Consider the following 11,934-nt stretch of genomic DNA (forward strand, 5'->3'; position numbering starts at 1 on the left):
ACAAATCATCGCCGCTATTGTCTTATATGCTAAGAATACGACCGCACTGATACAATATGGAGATACCAAGAATCTAGCTCCGCTGATTCGATTAACTAAAACTGTTAAAAACGATTCTGCGGAGGCTGTTGCAGAAGATTTACCACGGCAATTTATTTGCACGGAAATTGTAGCTGCATTGTGAGTCTTTGTTTCAGTGTTCTAATCATCACATCGTCCATTTTTACCGCAACAGTCTGTGAGAAGCTCGAGGTTCAGGAGCAAGGAGATATTAAATATCCATGTCCCCCCCCCCCCCAGGCCCCCATGTTGAGGATCTTAAGGATTTACTGATGGCTTCAATGAAGAACACAATAGCTCTGACGGATGTTGTGAAAGGATTAGTGATAGATGTAGTCTCTAGCTGCTGCCAGGTTAAATCTTGCGGTGACATCACTCCTGCTCCTCCCGAGTTGTATACACGTTGTACTGCCAATAAAATAACTAGTTGATATGTTAGTAATATTACTGATTAATCAACCAATGACCCCACAGTCGGAGGAAGGAGGGTACAGTGTAGAAGCGAGGAACAATAACGGTAGCAGCACCCTACATTTCTACCTCACTTTCTCCGGGAGGAGCAGTGCTCCTGTAGTTTATAATGTTGTAGCTCCTGACACACTGCTACAGGGCGAAACGGTTAGAGCTCACATTTACATCTTGCTTTACAAGTTTACAGTCGTTATTATCATATTTACTAAGCTTCTGATGATTGTAAACTGCTGGTGCATTTTTTGTTTGGCTAAAAATTAAATGGTAAAATAGTGAAATAGAGGTGGTTGTGTTTATCGATGATTGTCATGTTAGAGTAAAGTGACTACTGCAAGTAAAGCCCTGCAAACCCAAAACCACAAACTTATATCAAAATATTCAAACTATTCATACTATTCAAACTATTCATACTATTCAAACTATTCATACTATTCAAACTATTCATACTATTCAAACTATTCGCACTATTTGCACTATTCAGGTGACCCTGTATTGCAGTGTGGGTGGTAACCCCGTCCCGAAGGTATCCTGGTACTTTGGTAACTCCCTCTTAACAACGAGGTAAGTGCGACGAAAAGTTGGCAGTAAAACGAGTTTTACGGAGGTCGGATGGTCAAAGGAAACAATGTAGATTAGTTAACATATGTTAACAAATATCATGTGGTTAATTAACATTCACCCAACCGCTCATTTTGGTAGTGTTACGATGAGAGAAATGAAGAGCTGAAGAGAATGTGAATTACGGAGATACGCTCGCCAGTCGCCACACATATTTAGACAAAAAGATTTAAGAAAAAATGATTGTTACGACTTTATAATTCAGAACATTGATTATCACTGAGATTCTCTTGTAGAAAGTAACTTTTTTCAGCTCAGTGGTAGTGTTATCTAACGTGACGTCACGTGATAGCGGGAACTATGAATGTCGAGGATCCAACTCAATTGGCTCCGGCAGTGCCACCAGATATGTGAAGATTAGAGGTACTGAAACAGTCAAATTATTTCATGGTGTGGGTACTTAATCTGGTATTACTAGGGTTATTTTGTTGTTTATTATAGCTACAGTGTTCGGCGTTCGCATCTGAACATGGGTCATTTTTCATTAGATGACCTCTGAACTTGACTTTTCTCTATTATCAATTTGAGTTTTGTTTTTTAATCATTTCAAATAGTGAATACCATTCCAGGCACACCTCGTGTGACGGCGAAGGTTAGTCCTCTAGTCGAAAATGTGGGGAGAACAGCGACTCTTCAAGTTTACGTGGACGTGGAAACATATATGAACCCATTAGATACCAAGGTTATTTTTCATCATTTGTATTATGTGAATTTAGTAGAACTGACTTTTTAAATTATTTTAAATATGATCTGCTTCGTTACTCTTCACAATTTTAATAATTTTAACAGGAACGCGCAAAATCATTTTAGATAAGAAAATGTCATAGCGTTAATGCTTTTATGGCGCGCGCTCATATATATATGCATGGTGCCGGTGCACTGCACTAGAAGATGCCATCTTGCTTTGTACATTTTAATCGTGTAGCCAATTTGGGTTCGTCCAGCTTCTCCATTTCAGTTAACTTGGAGTAGAAGCGATGGCAATTTAATTGACTCCCGAGTTTCTTATCAAGACAATATGAGAAAACTTGTCATCTATAACACTGAAGTAAGTTAATCCTACTTCTTACCTTTTGCGCTAGGCTTTGAGGGCACAACACTCCAAATCGATTGATTTCGACTATCTTCAAACGCACTGTTAACAATAACTACATTAGTATTTTGTGCCGAAATAACTTAGTTTCAACCTCGATAACAGGAGGCAGACGCTGGTACGTACATCATTAGAGCTTCAAATCCAGAGTTCAACATCAGGGAAACTTCCATCTTATTGAAAATAACCAGTTAGTTCTTTAGTACTTCTCCCAGTTAATCACCTCCTCGTGAGTTTATTTGATGTACTCCTTCTTGTGATCCCTATTAGTGTTACCGGACAAATATGACCTTTTGATTCTAATTTCTCACCTTCATGTTTATTTCAATCCCAAGCAGAAAATCCAGTTTTGTCGTCCCCTACTATGAAACAGACTTCTCTTGTGGGCAGCGCAGCGCGTCTTCTTGTGAGTACTTGTGTTCTTGTGTTATTTTGTGTTCTTGTGTTCTTGTGAGTACTTGTGTTCTTGTGAGTACTTGTGTTCTTGTGAGTACTTGCGTTCTTGTGAGTACTTGTGTTCTTGTGAGTACTTGTGTTCTTCTGAGTACTTGTGTTCTTGTGAGTACTTGTGTTCTTGTGAGTACTTGTGTTCTTGTGAGTACTTGTGTTCTTTTGAGTACTTGTGTTCTTGTGAGTACTTGTGTTCTTGTGAGTTCTTGTGTTCTTGTGAGTACTTGTGTTCTTGTGAGTACTTGTGTTCTTGTGAGTACTTGTGTTCTTGTTGCTTATTCTCATCTGTAAAATTACGGTTCACTAAAATTCTCATCACAAAACACAGTATTAGTATTCGAACTTTTTATTTAGAATTAAAACAAGTCCTTCATAATATGGACTATGGGGCCAGGGTGTGAACTGGCTACACCTGGTTAAAGCACTTGCATCCCATTACATAATACCCAATAAATGTTACAGATCTGTAGTGTTGTAATTAATTTATGATAGTATCATAATAGAAACTGTGCAGGTAGTGGCAGATGCATTGCCCAGACCGGACCCTTCCCAGATTAGATGGACTCGAAACAACTCCATGGTTGTCATGACTACCGTGTCCAGTGATGGGATGTCCCTCATTCTCTCTGATGTTCAACCCACACATACTGGAGTTTACAGGTTTCCAGATTGGTTTTCAGATTGGTATGGGGATTAGCAATGGACATCTTGATTTGGAGAATTTCCATAGCTGTCGACTGCCTAATTTGGAAACTTTAATCGAGGAAATGATATTAGGTTACAGGGTCATAACGATGTCTATTTATTTCAGGTTCCAGTATCTGAACAGTCTTATTGATATGACTCTTGTTGTTCAGCGTGAGTTAATGGAAATCTTCATATGGACCTGAATAATGAATTGCGTGGCAGAATAAAATCTTTGTTTCGCAGTCGTATCACTTTTATGTTCCCAGAATAATACCCCCAGTTGTCCTCAATATATTTGCCTCTACCTTACATACTGTTGCACACTGTTACAAACTGTTACACACTATTACACACTGTTACACAATGTTACACACTGTTACACACTGTTACACACTGTTACACACTGTTACACACTGTTACACACTGTTACACACTGTTACACGCTTATACTAAACTTCTTCCCCACAGAACCTCCGCACATCTTTAGAGCAAGTAAAGTTCAACAAACTGTTGCTGTGTTCGGGGAGGCTAGTTTCGTCTGTAGTTTTACAGGTTAGTTTATAAAACATGGGGCACCAAATTGGCGTGAACACGTGATTCTAGCACTGTTTAATTTTCTTATAAAAGATAAGGTTTAATTACCGTCCATATGTACGAAAGGTTTATAAATATAAAATGTTTCCTTGTGCTTGAAGTTTGATATGGAAATCTTACAGGTTACCCGTTTCCAACTGTAAGGTGGTATCAGGGATACAATGAACTGTTGAACAGTAACACTCGTTATGAAATATCTCCTGATCTTACAGTTCTCAAGATTCGTAACGTTCAGGTTCGCTAACCTTCTCAATCTTAATAACACCAACGGTCATAGACTAGAATTATACTTACTGATTACTGAACCTGATTCTAACCTACCAAATGGCAAGTATTTACATCTGATTTGGTTAATATCTGCAGGGTAAACCGCAGTAATGAAAAAACCTGTTATCTCGATATTAATTACCAGGGAATCAATTGAACTGTATTGTATATAATATCATATATACTATATATAGTATCTTTCTGAAACTCTTCATTTTGTTATTTTTACTGAATTTCGACTAACAACAATAACTTTCACCTGGTTAAATTCTAGACTCATGCCCCTCAGAGATCGGACAGTACAGCTCAATACCGGTGCGAGATTACAAACGATGCAGGATCTGACTCGGCTACTTTCCAGCTTACCGTCACTACCCTTCCTGTTATCACAGCTCTGCAGAGCGTGATTGAGGTGAGCACACTGGTGACGTCACGTGATGTTGTAGACTGTAGTGACGTCACGTGATGTTGTAGACTGTAGTGAAGTCACGTGATGTTTTAGTGACGTCACGTGATGTTGTGATGATGTCACGTGATGTTAAGGTGATATGTATAAATGTTTTTCCCCTTTTACTATCCGAATACCAACTTGTCACTGACAACACTACAGATCGAATCTGAAGGAGAACGAGTAGTCCTACAAGTAGCGATATCCGGAGGTAACCCAACTCTGGACCTCACATGGACAACCCCCAGGGGACTGGATATCTTCGTGTCTTCTGGTGACTCTTTTTTTTCTTTTCTTTTTTCTTTTTTTCTTCTATCGATTCTAACTTATTAGTCTTTTAATTTAATCCTAGTCATGTCCTTTCTTCGTTTACAGTATGAAACTTATGCAGGAAGGTTGAAAAGAACTGTCTTACTGTCATGAAGATGTAACTAGGTGAGACTGAGCTGATAGTCGTGCGCGGCGGGTCTACTTACCTGTAGTCTACAGGTAAGTAGACCCGCCGGTCTCGCCTAGTTACATCTTCATGACAGTAATAATTCAACTTTTAAATATAAAGGCTGATTTGACTCACATCGTTGATGTAAAAGTGTAAATATTAAACGGTTTTATTTTCCTCACTACATTTATTTAATTGAACGACAGGCCGGTTCAGTTTAAGTAACATGAATCGAAGGTTGACGATATCTGACACGCGGTATCAGGACGCGGGTACTTACACGTGCAAACTGTACAGTGGCTCTGACACTGTTAGTCAGACTGTAACACTCCGCAAACCAGGTTAGTTGTTAGATTATGGCACGTGACACGTGGGTTTTAACACGTGAAAAGTGCTTTTTAACACATGACACGTGGGTTTTAACACGTGGCACGTGCGTTTTGTTGATAATGCAGCTTGGCCGGTTTATGCTTTAATTGGTATTACTGTCTGTTTTGTGTTCATGTTGGACAATGAGTGGTTATATCTAACACATATATATGTGACACATCACATGACATCAAGTCACGTGATTAAAGAAGGCCCTCAACTCTCATATATGTTCGACTATTTCAGATACCATGCCGACTGTAACTGTTTTAAACAGTGTGACAGTGATCGCTGGCTCTACTGCCACATTCCGCGCATATTACACGGTTTGTTCTCTTTCATCTTTGTTGAGATGACGTCATCATGACGTCACGGGACTTTATGATGATGAATATCATCCGCTAGAACAACTGTTAAATTAGTTTATACGTTATATCGATAACTGGAGTAAATACTTACAGCAATGTGGTAAAATACTCTAGTACATTAGCAGCCGGCAAGACACTCTCACGATGTTATATCTTAGGGTTCAGTAACAAGTGTTCAGTTTCACGATGTTATATTTTAGGGTTCAATAACAAGTGTTCAGTTTCACGATGTTATATTTTAGGGTTCAGTAACAAGTGTTCAGTTTCACGATGTTATATTTTAGGGTTCAATAACAAGTGTTCAGTTTCACGATGTTATATTTTAGGGTTCAGTAACAAATGTTCAGTTTCACGATGTTATATTTTAGGGTTCAATAACAAGTGTTCAGTTTCACGATGTTATATTTTAGGGTTCAGTCACAAGTGTTCAGTTTCACGATGTTATATTTTAGGGTTCAGTAACAAGTGTTCAGTGGTTTAAAGACAGTACCACCCTGAACTCCAACTACAAATATCAGAGTTCTTCCTATACAGTGAGTACTGATCGAGACTCGTGGGTTCATCGAACAGCGAACAATTCAATCTTAAATTGAACGCATGAACTAGATCATGCAGAAATACATTAGTGCAGTTCCTTTGTTAATTAAACTTCTGTAGAATTTAAGATATGAAATTGTGCAAGAACTCAACTTGTATTGAATTTGACAAGTTCAGTCATGTTTCGATCACGTGTCACATTACATGATCACGTAAGGTTTTTGGAAGGTACGGAATCGCATTATTTACAAAATATTACCGCACTTACAAGTTGCCTCTGATATACAGTTGAAAAGAATTTATGTTCTGTTAGGTTTAACTCTCGAAGTAAACGTTTGATATAGTAATACCAAATTTCGAGAGTTATGCAACACATCTATTATCTGATATCTGGACTGCAGTTGTAACAAACTTGTAATTTAACAAAGAAAATAAGAGCTAAAAATAGCTGGTTGCTCTTTCATAAATAATCAAAAGATGTTTAAAACCGTACCAATGTTTCGTGAACACCCTGTATGTGATTAATTAATTGATTAATCATCACAGGAGACACAAGAACTAACAGTGAACAATGCCCAATTCTCAGACTCAGGACAATACACCCTTACTATATCTACCTTTGTTCCTTCTGTCTCTGCTTCTGCTTCTTTAGGTTTGTTTACCATTTTATCCACGAATCTTTAAATTATTTTCTTGCAATTTTGGTATGTATGTTTCATGTATGTGTCAGGTTTGTTTCAGGTATGTTTGTATTTTTGATATCTATCAAATTTTTTAATTTTTTAATTAAATTTTTAATTCACTCAAGACTATTTGTGAATACAAATAGTATTTAATCCTTGATCAACTCTGTGTAATCTAAATGAGAGCTGATTGAAAAAAAAATTGAGAACCGATGTCCAGTTCCACCCCCCAGCTTATGGTGCTACTCAGTGGCTCGCGCTGAAAAGCGCCCCCCTTTTGTATTGGCGCCCGCTCCCTTTTTGGCGCCCCTCCCTAAAATTGAACAAATTATTTTAAACATTATTTGAGAGTTCAAATACGTTAAGTTCAATGTTGTAGATCACCGCTTGAGCAGCAGCAATGAGAGCTGCGGTTCCAACCAGGATCTTTATCATCTAGAAATTATGAGAACAAGAACAAACAATTTAAGAGTTCAAATCATGTTCTCAACGGTCAGGAATGTTTATAATTAAGGTATTCCTCAAGACCAGAGCATGTTTCTCGTGCCTTTTTCTATGTGATCCGTTTGCTCGAGTCAAATCACCAGATGCCACGTGTCAACTTGGCTGACGGACAACTAGGAACCTTTCAATTTTACCTAGTTAACTAATTAACATGCAAGCTTGGGAAATCTAATCAGCTCCGACAACTAGGAACCAATCATTACATATCCCCGACAACTAGGAACCTCTGGAGATACTTTAAACATTCAGGTGTCCACCGATTTCACAGCTGTGCTGTATATATTTCTGCACTCATTAATTAAAAGTGCAACACCCAGTCGATCGATATGGTAATCAGTGATCACCTGCTGCTCCCTAATAGCACGGAAGTACTCTTGCACGGTCGGCTTGGGTCGATTCACCCTGGATTTAAATCCACGATGAAAACCCTCGACCATGTTAGAGGTCCGGGGAAACTCCGGATCCTCCAACGTGTTGGAATAGTGATTCCAGAACGTCAAAGGAAACTTGGGAGGAACCCTTTCCTCACTGTCGACAGTTACTGACCCAAGGTAGGTTTTCTCGAAATAATTTACCACAACCATTAACTGAGGATAGTTAGCTTGGATGTAGTATGTTATTTGGTAGAACACCTCCTCAACATCAGCAACTGGGACAAAGGCGAGAAACACAACCAGCCTTGCGGCTCTAGCAAACTTCTTATCAGAATTTCTCTATGGAGAAAGCAGGCATGTTGAATTGAAACCGATACTCTTCATGTTCACGTTTCAGTATATATACCAGAAGTGCGGTTGTATATTAACAGCTATCAACTCTCGCACTTGTGATTTTATGTCTCGTATCACTCCCATTGCATGCTCGGCTCACATCCTTGGATACGAGAACCAGCCCCTTTCGGACCCAGCTCACATCCTTGGATACGAGAACCAGCCCCTTTCGGACCCGGCTCACGTCCGTAATGTGAACACATACCGAGAGCTCAAACACTTCTTAATATACTTCATAATACACAGCTACTTACTAAACTGTCATGTGAACCCTACCCAGGTTCTTGGTTGTCCGGCTGTTAGGATGGTTATAATATGGATCACATCACAAATGATACGTCACTGATTGGGCCATGTGATGTGATACCTGTGGGAGGCCGAAATGAAAGGTTCCTAGTTGTCGGTCACCGGTCAACTTACGTGACCAATGTTAGGATCCTGATTGGACACGGTTTACTCACGCTACAAACGTCCTTTTCCCTTAGAATTAGGTAAGGTCTGGTGTGTCACGTGCTCTTCATTAGTTCATTGTCTTTTCTCGACTGACTTACACTCGTTAGTTTGATTTTATCTGATAATTGTCGTTAACATGCCGTGCACTTAACCCTTGATCGTATCAAAATTAATTTCCGAATAACTTTTCATGTTGAGAAATATCATTGTGAATGTTTGGTCTTTAGTGAAAACACATACACATGATCTAATATATATTTTATTGAAACTCTCCTCATATATTGTGATGTTTTTACGTTCATCAAAGCTTTCTTTGGGAATAGAACTTTCAGCACCTCTAACGTGTCTCGATAGATGGTCATTGAAAAAAAAATCAGTCAAAATAGTGAAATTTGGGTCACAGAAAGCAGAAATTCGAAAATGTCCTACCGGTAGGACATATTCAAGATTTTCATTGCATCAACGTTTCTCCGGTTATACTGCTTCCAGTAACTTGATGGCGACTTTTGTCACTCTCACAGACCTTACAGATTAAATTTTTGAAAGAATAAAAATGCCGATGTTGAGGCAGTTTTAATTCCAAGTAAATTTTACTTATAATGAAACATTTTATCAACAAAAATTAAGACGGAAAAACGTGAACATCGATATAATTTCCACATTATATGACATATATTGATTAAAATCAAAGCAAAACCAAATAAAATTCTGGTTACATTCTCATAATAATGATGCTCACTAAAAAACCGCCCAACTCTTACAAAAACAATATGACTTAGTCCTGGATCGATTTAGAAATTATGCACACCACATCTTGGCTAGGACTCCCTCAGAGGTATCAGTTGAAATCCATATATCGCCGGCATTATCTCCGCTGACTGTGGTGGCTGATCCATCGCTGGAGACAGAGACACTATCCAACAACACGGCATCAGCAGATCCAGCTGAGAGAACCAAACATGCCAGGTCACCCAAATCTACTCCGAAGTCTCTGTTGACAGTGACGGTGCTGGATTGCGGGAATTCTATGGCTAACATTCCCAGAGCCAGCTGAGCACCGTTGCTTCCAATCAGAGTTGCGTAGAGACCTCCACCTGTTCCCGAATAAGCTTGACTTTTGGTTTTTATATCCACGCTGTAGCTCACTGCTTGAGCAGCAGCAATGAGGGCTACGGTTAGAACCAGGAACTTCATCGTCTAGAAATGAGAAAACAATTAGAACGGACAATTTAAGAGTTGAAATAATGTTCTGAACGGTTGAGGGTGGTTATATGTATTCCTCACGCCCAGAGCATGTTTCTCGTGCACTTTTTTCTATGGGGTCCGTCTGGTTGAGTCGAAACCTCTCAACTGATTCCATTTGCTTCCCGATGTCACGTGATCACGGTTAGGATCCTGATTGAACACGGGTTTACTCATGCTAACGTCATTTTCCTTTGGAATTACGTTCCAGGATTAGTATGTCTGTTAATTGTCGTTAGCATGCACATTGCACATAATCGTGTCTAAAAATCAAGTCTCAAAATCTTCAAATTACTTTTCTCGTTGAGATATATCACTGTGAAAGCTTGATTCCATTTGCTTCCTGATGTCACGTGATCACGGTTAAGATCCTGATTGAACACGGGTTTACTCATGCTAACGTCATTTTCCTTTGGAATTACGTTCCAGGATTAGTATGTCTGTTAATTGTCGTTAGCATGCACATAATCGTGTCTAAAAATCAAGTCTCAAAATCTTCAAATTACTTTTCTCGTTGAGAAATAACACTGTGAACGCTTGGTATTTAGTAATAACACATATGCACGTCTAATTATAATATATGCTTAATTATTAGTCTGTTGACAAATCTTACCGATCATACGACTGTTAACAGGGGGGGGGGGGGAGGAGTAGAGGCACAGGGAGACTAAAGTGCAAAGAAAACTGCTGCTAACTGCTGCTGACTGCTGCTAACTCAGACTGCTGCTGATTGCTGCTGTTCGATTGTAAAGTACGGTATATATTATGTGAGAAGTGGAACTACATTGGATACTATAATTGTCAATACAATGCTACCTTAGAGAATGTATGCTCAAACCCAGGATTGATTGTATGATAACAGTAGTATACATTGTATATTGCATATTGTAATAATTATTTCAACGGCAGATCTGTTTTCGTAAAAGAGAAACTTCATTTGCAGTCTATTTGGTCAAATTTCAGAAGTCTAGATCTAGAACCCAACTCTGGGATGAATATGGCAACTGCAGAAAATAATCTTGCTGAAAGAAATCGATGATGTCCACTCCGAATAACTGTACAGGGACCAGGAGGACCGCATTGTAAAGGAGGACTGCGTTCAGCGTTGCATATTTTGGAGAATGATTTTTTGAAAACGTATATTTTTAGATATCAAGCCTATTTCAAAACACTGTATTGTATGATCTGATAGATTCTACACAATTGTGGTTGCATATTGATACCCCGGCTAGTTAGCGCTTTGAGTCTCTGATTAAATTTAGATGATTTAATCACATTTTTGAAAGAATAAACATGCCATTGTTAGTATAGTTAAAACAAATACCAGTTGATGTTAAAAATGTGAACATCGAAGTAATTGCTACTTAGACCGATTAAAATCAAAATCGAACCAAATTTAATTCTGGCTATCATTTTATGATACTTGATAGTGATGCTTACTCAAAAACCGCCCAAATCGTTCTATAGAGAAATAGTTCTAAAAAATAAAATTATCGACCAACAATATGACTAAGTCCTGGATCAATTTAAAGATTAATCATATTTGTGGATCGGGATGAACCATGTCATGCCCAGGTCGTCCTTAGTCCACTCCTGGTAAAAACGGACTGATTTGTATGATTCATCGCTGGAGACAGTGAAGTCAGCGACTCCATCTAACCAGAATGGCAATCCAGCTGGGACAACAAAACATTCTAGGTCATTCCACTCCTTCATACTTAATAGGGTGGTGCTATCTTGCACTTGTCAGCCAACTTTCCCAGAGACTGTTCTCCGCCGCTGCTTCCAATGGAGGTGACGTAGATAGGATATGATTGTTTGTTATAACTTGTGTCGTCATCAAATACGTTAATTTTAATTTTGTAGATCACTGCTTGAGCAGCA

General features: G+C 38.7%; 1 protein-coding gene across 1 annotated transcript in view; it reads left to right on the forward strand.

The window, feature by feature from the left end:
* Positions 1–4,412, forward strand: part of LOC134822253 (hemicentin-2-like) — a 35,773-nt gene extending 31,361 nt beyond the window's left edge. Inside the window, exons 16-27 of the mRNA XM_063833161.1 lie at positions 535–678; positions 1,013–1,092; positions 1,403–1,512; positions 1,719–1,831; positions 2,108–2,197; positions 2,348–2,432; positions 2,578–2,648; positions 3,207–3,352; positions 3,504–3,550; positions 3,848–3,931; positions 4,096–4,208; positions 4,386–4,412. Of these exons, the coding sequence (XP_063689231.1) occupies positions 535–678; positions 1,013–1,092; positions 1,403–1,512; positions 1,719–1,831; positions 2,108–2,197; positions 2,348–2,432; positions 2,578–2,648; positions 3,207–3,352; positions 3,504–3,550; positions 3,848–3,931; positions 4,096–4,208; positions 4,386–4,397 (1,095 nt within the window). The 3' untranslated portion in view covers positions 4,398–4,412. The remainder of the gene's footprint in view (positions 1–534; positions 679–1,012; positions 1,093–1,402; positions 1,513–1,718; positions 1,832–2,107; positions 2,198–2,347; positions 2,433–2,577; positions 2,649–3,206; positions 3,353–3,503; positions 3,551–3,847; positions 3,932–4,095; positions 4,209–4,385) is intronic.
* The last annotated feature ends 7,522 nt before the right edge of the window (positions 4,413–11,934 follow it).

This window comes from Bolinopsis microptera, chromosome 10, assembly GCF_026151205.1.
Source record: "Bolinopsis microptera isolate Bmic1 chromosome 10, MBARI_Bmic_1.0, whole genome shotgun sequence".
Classification (NCBI taxonomy): domain Eukaryota; kingdom Metazoa; phylum Ctenophora; class Tentaculata; order Lobata; family Bolinopsidae; genus Bolinopsis; species Bolinopsis microptera.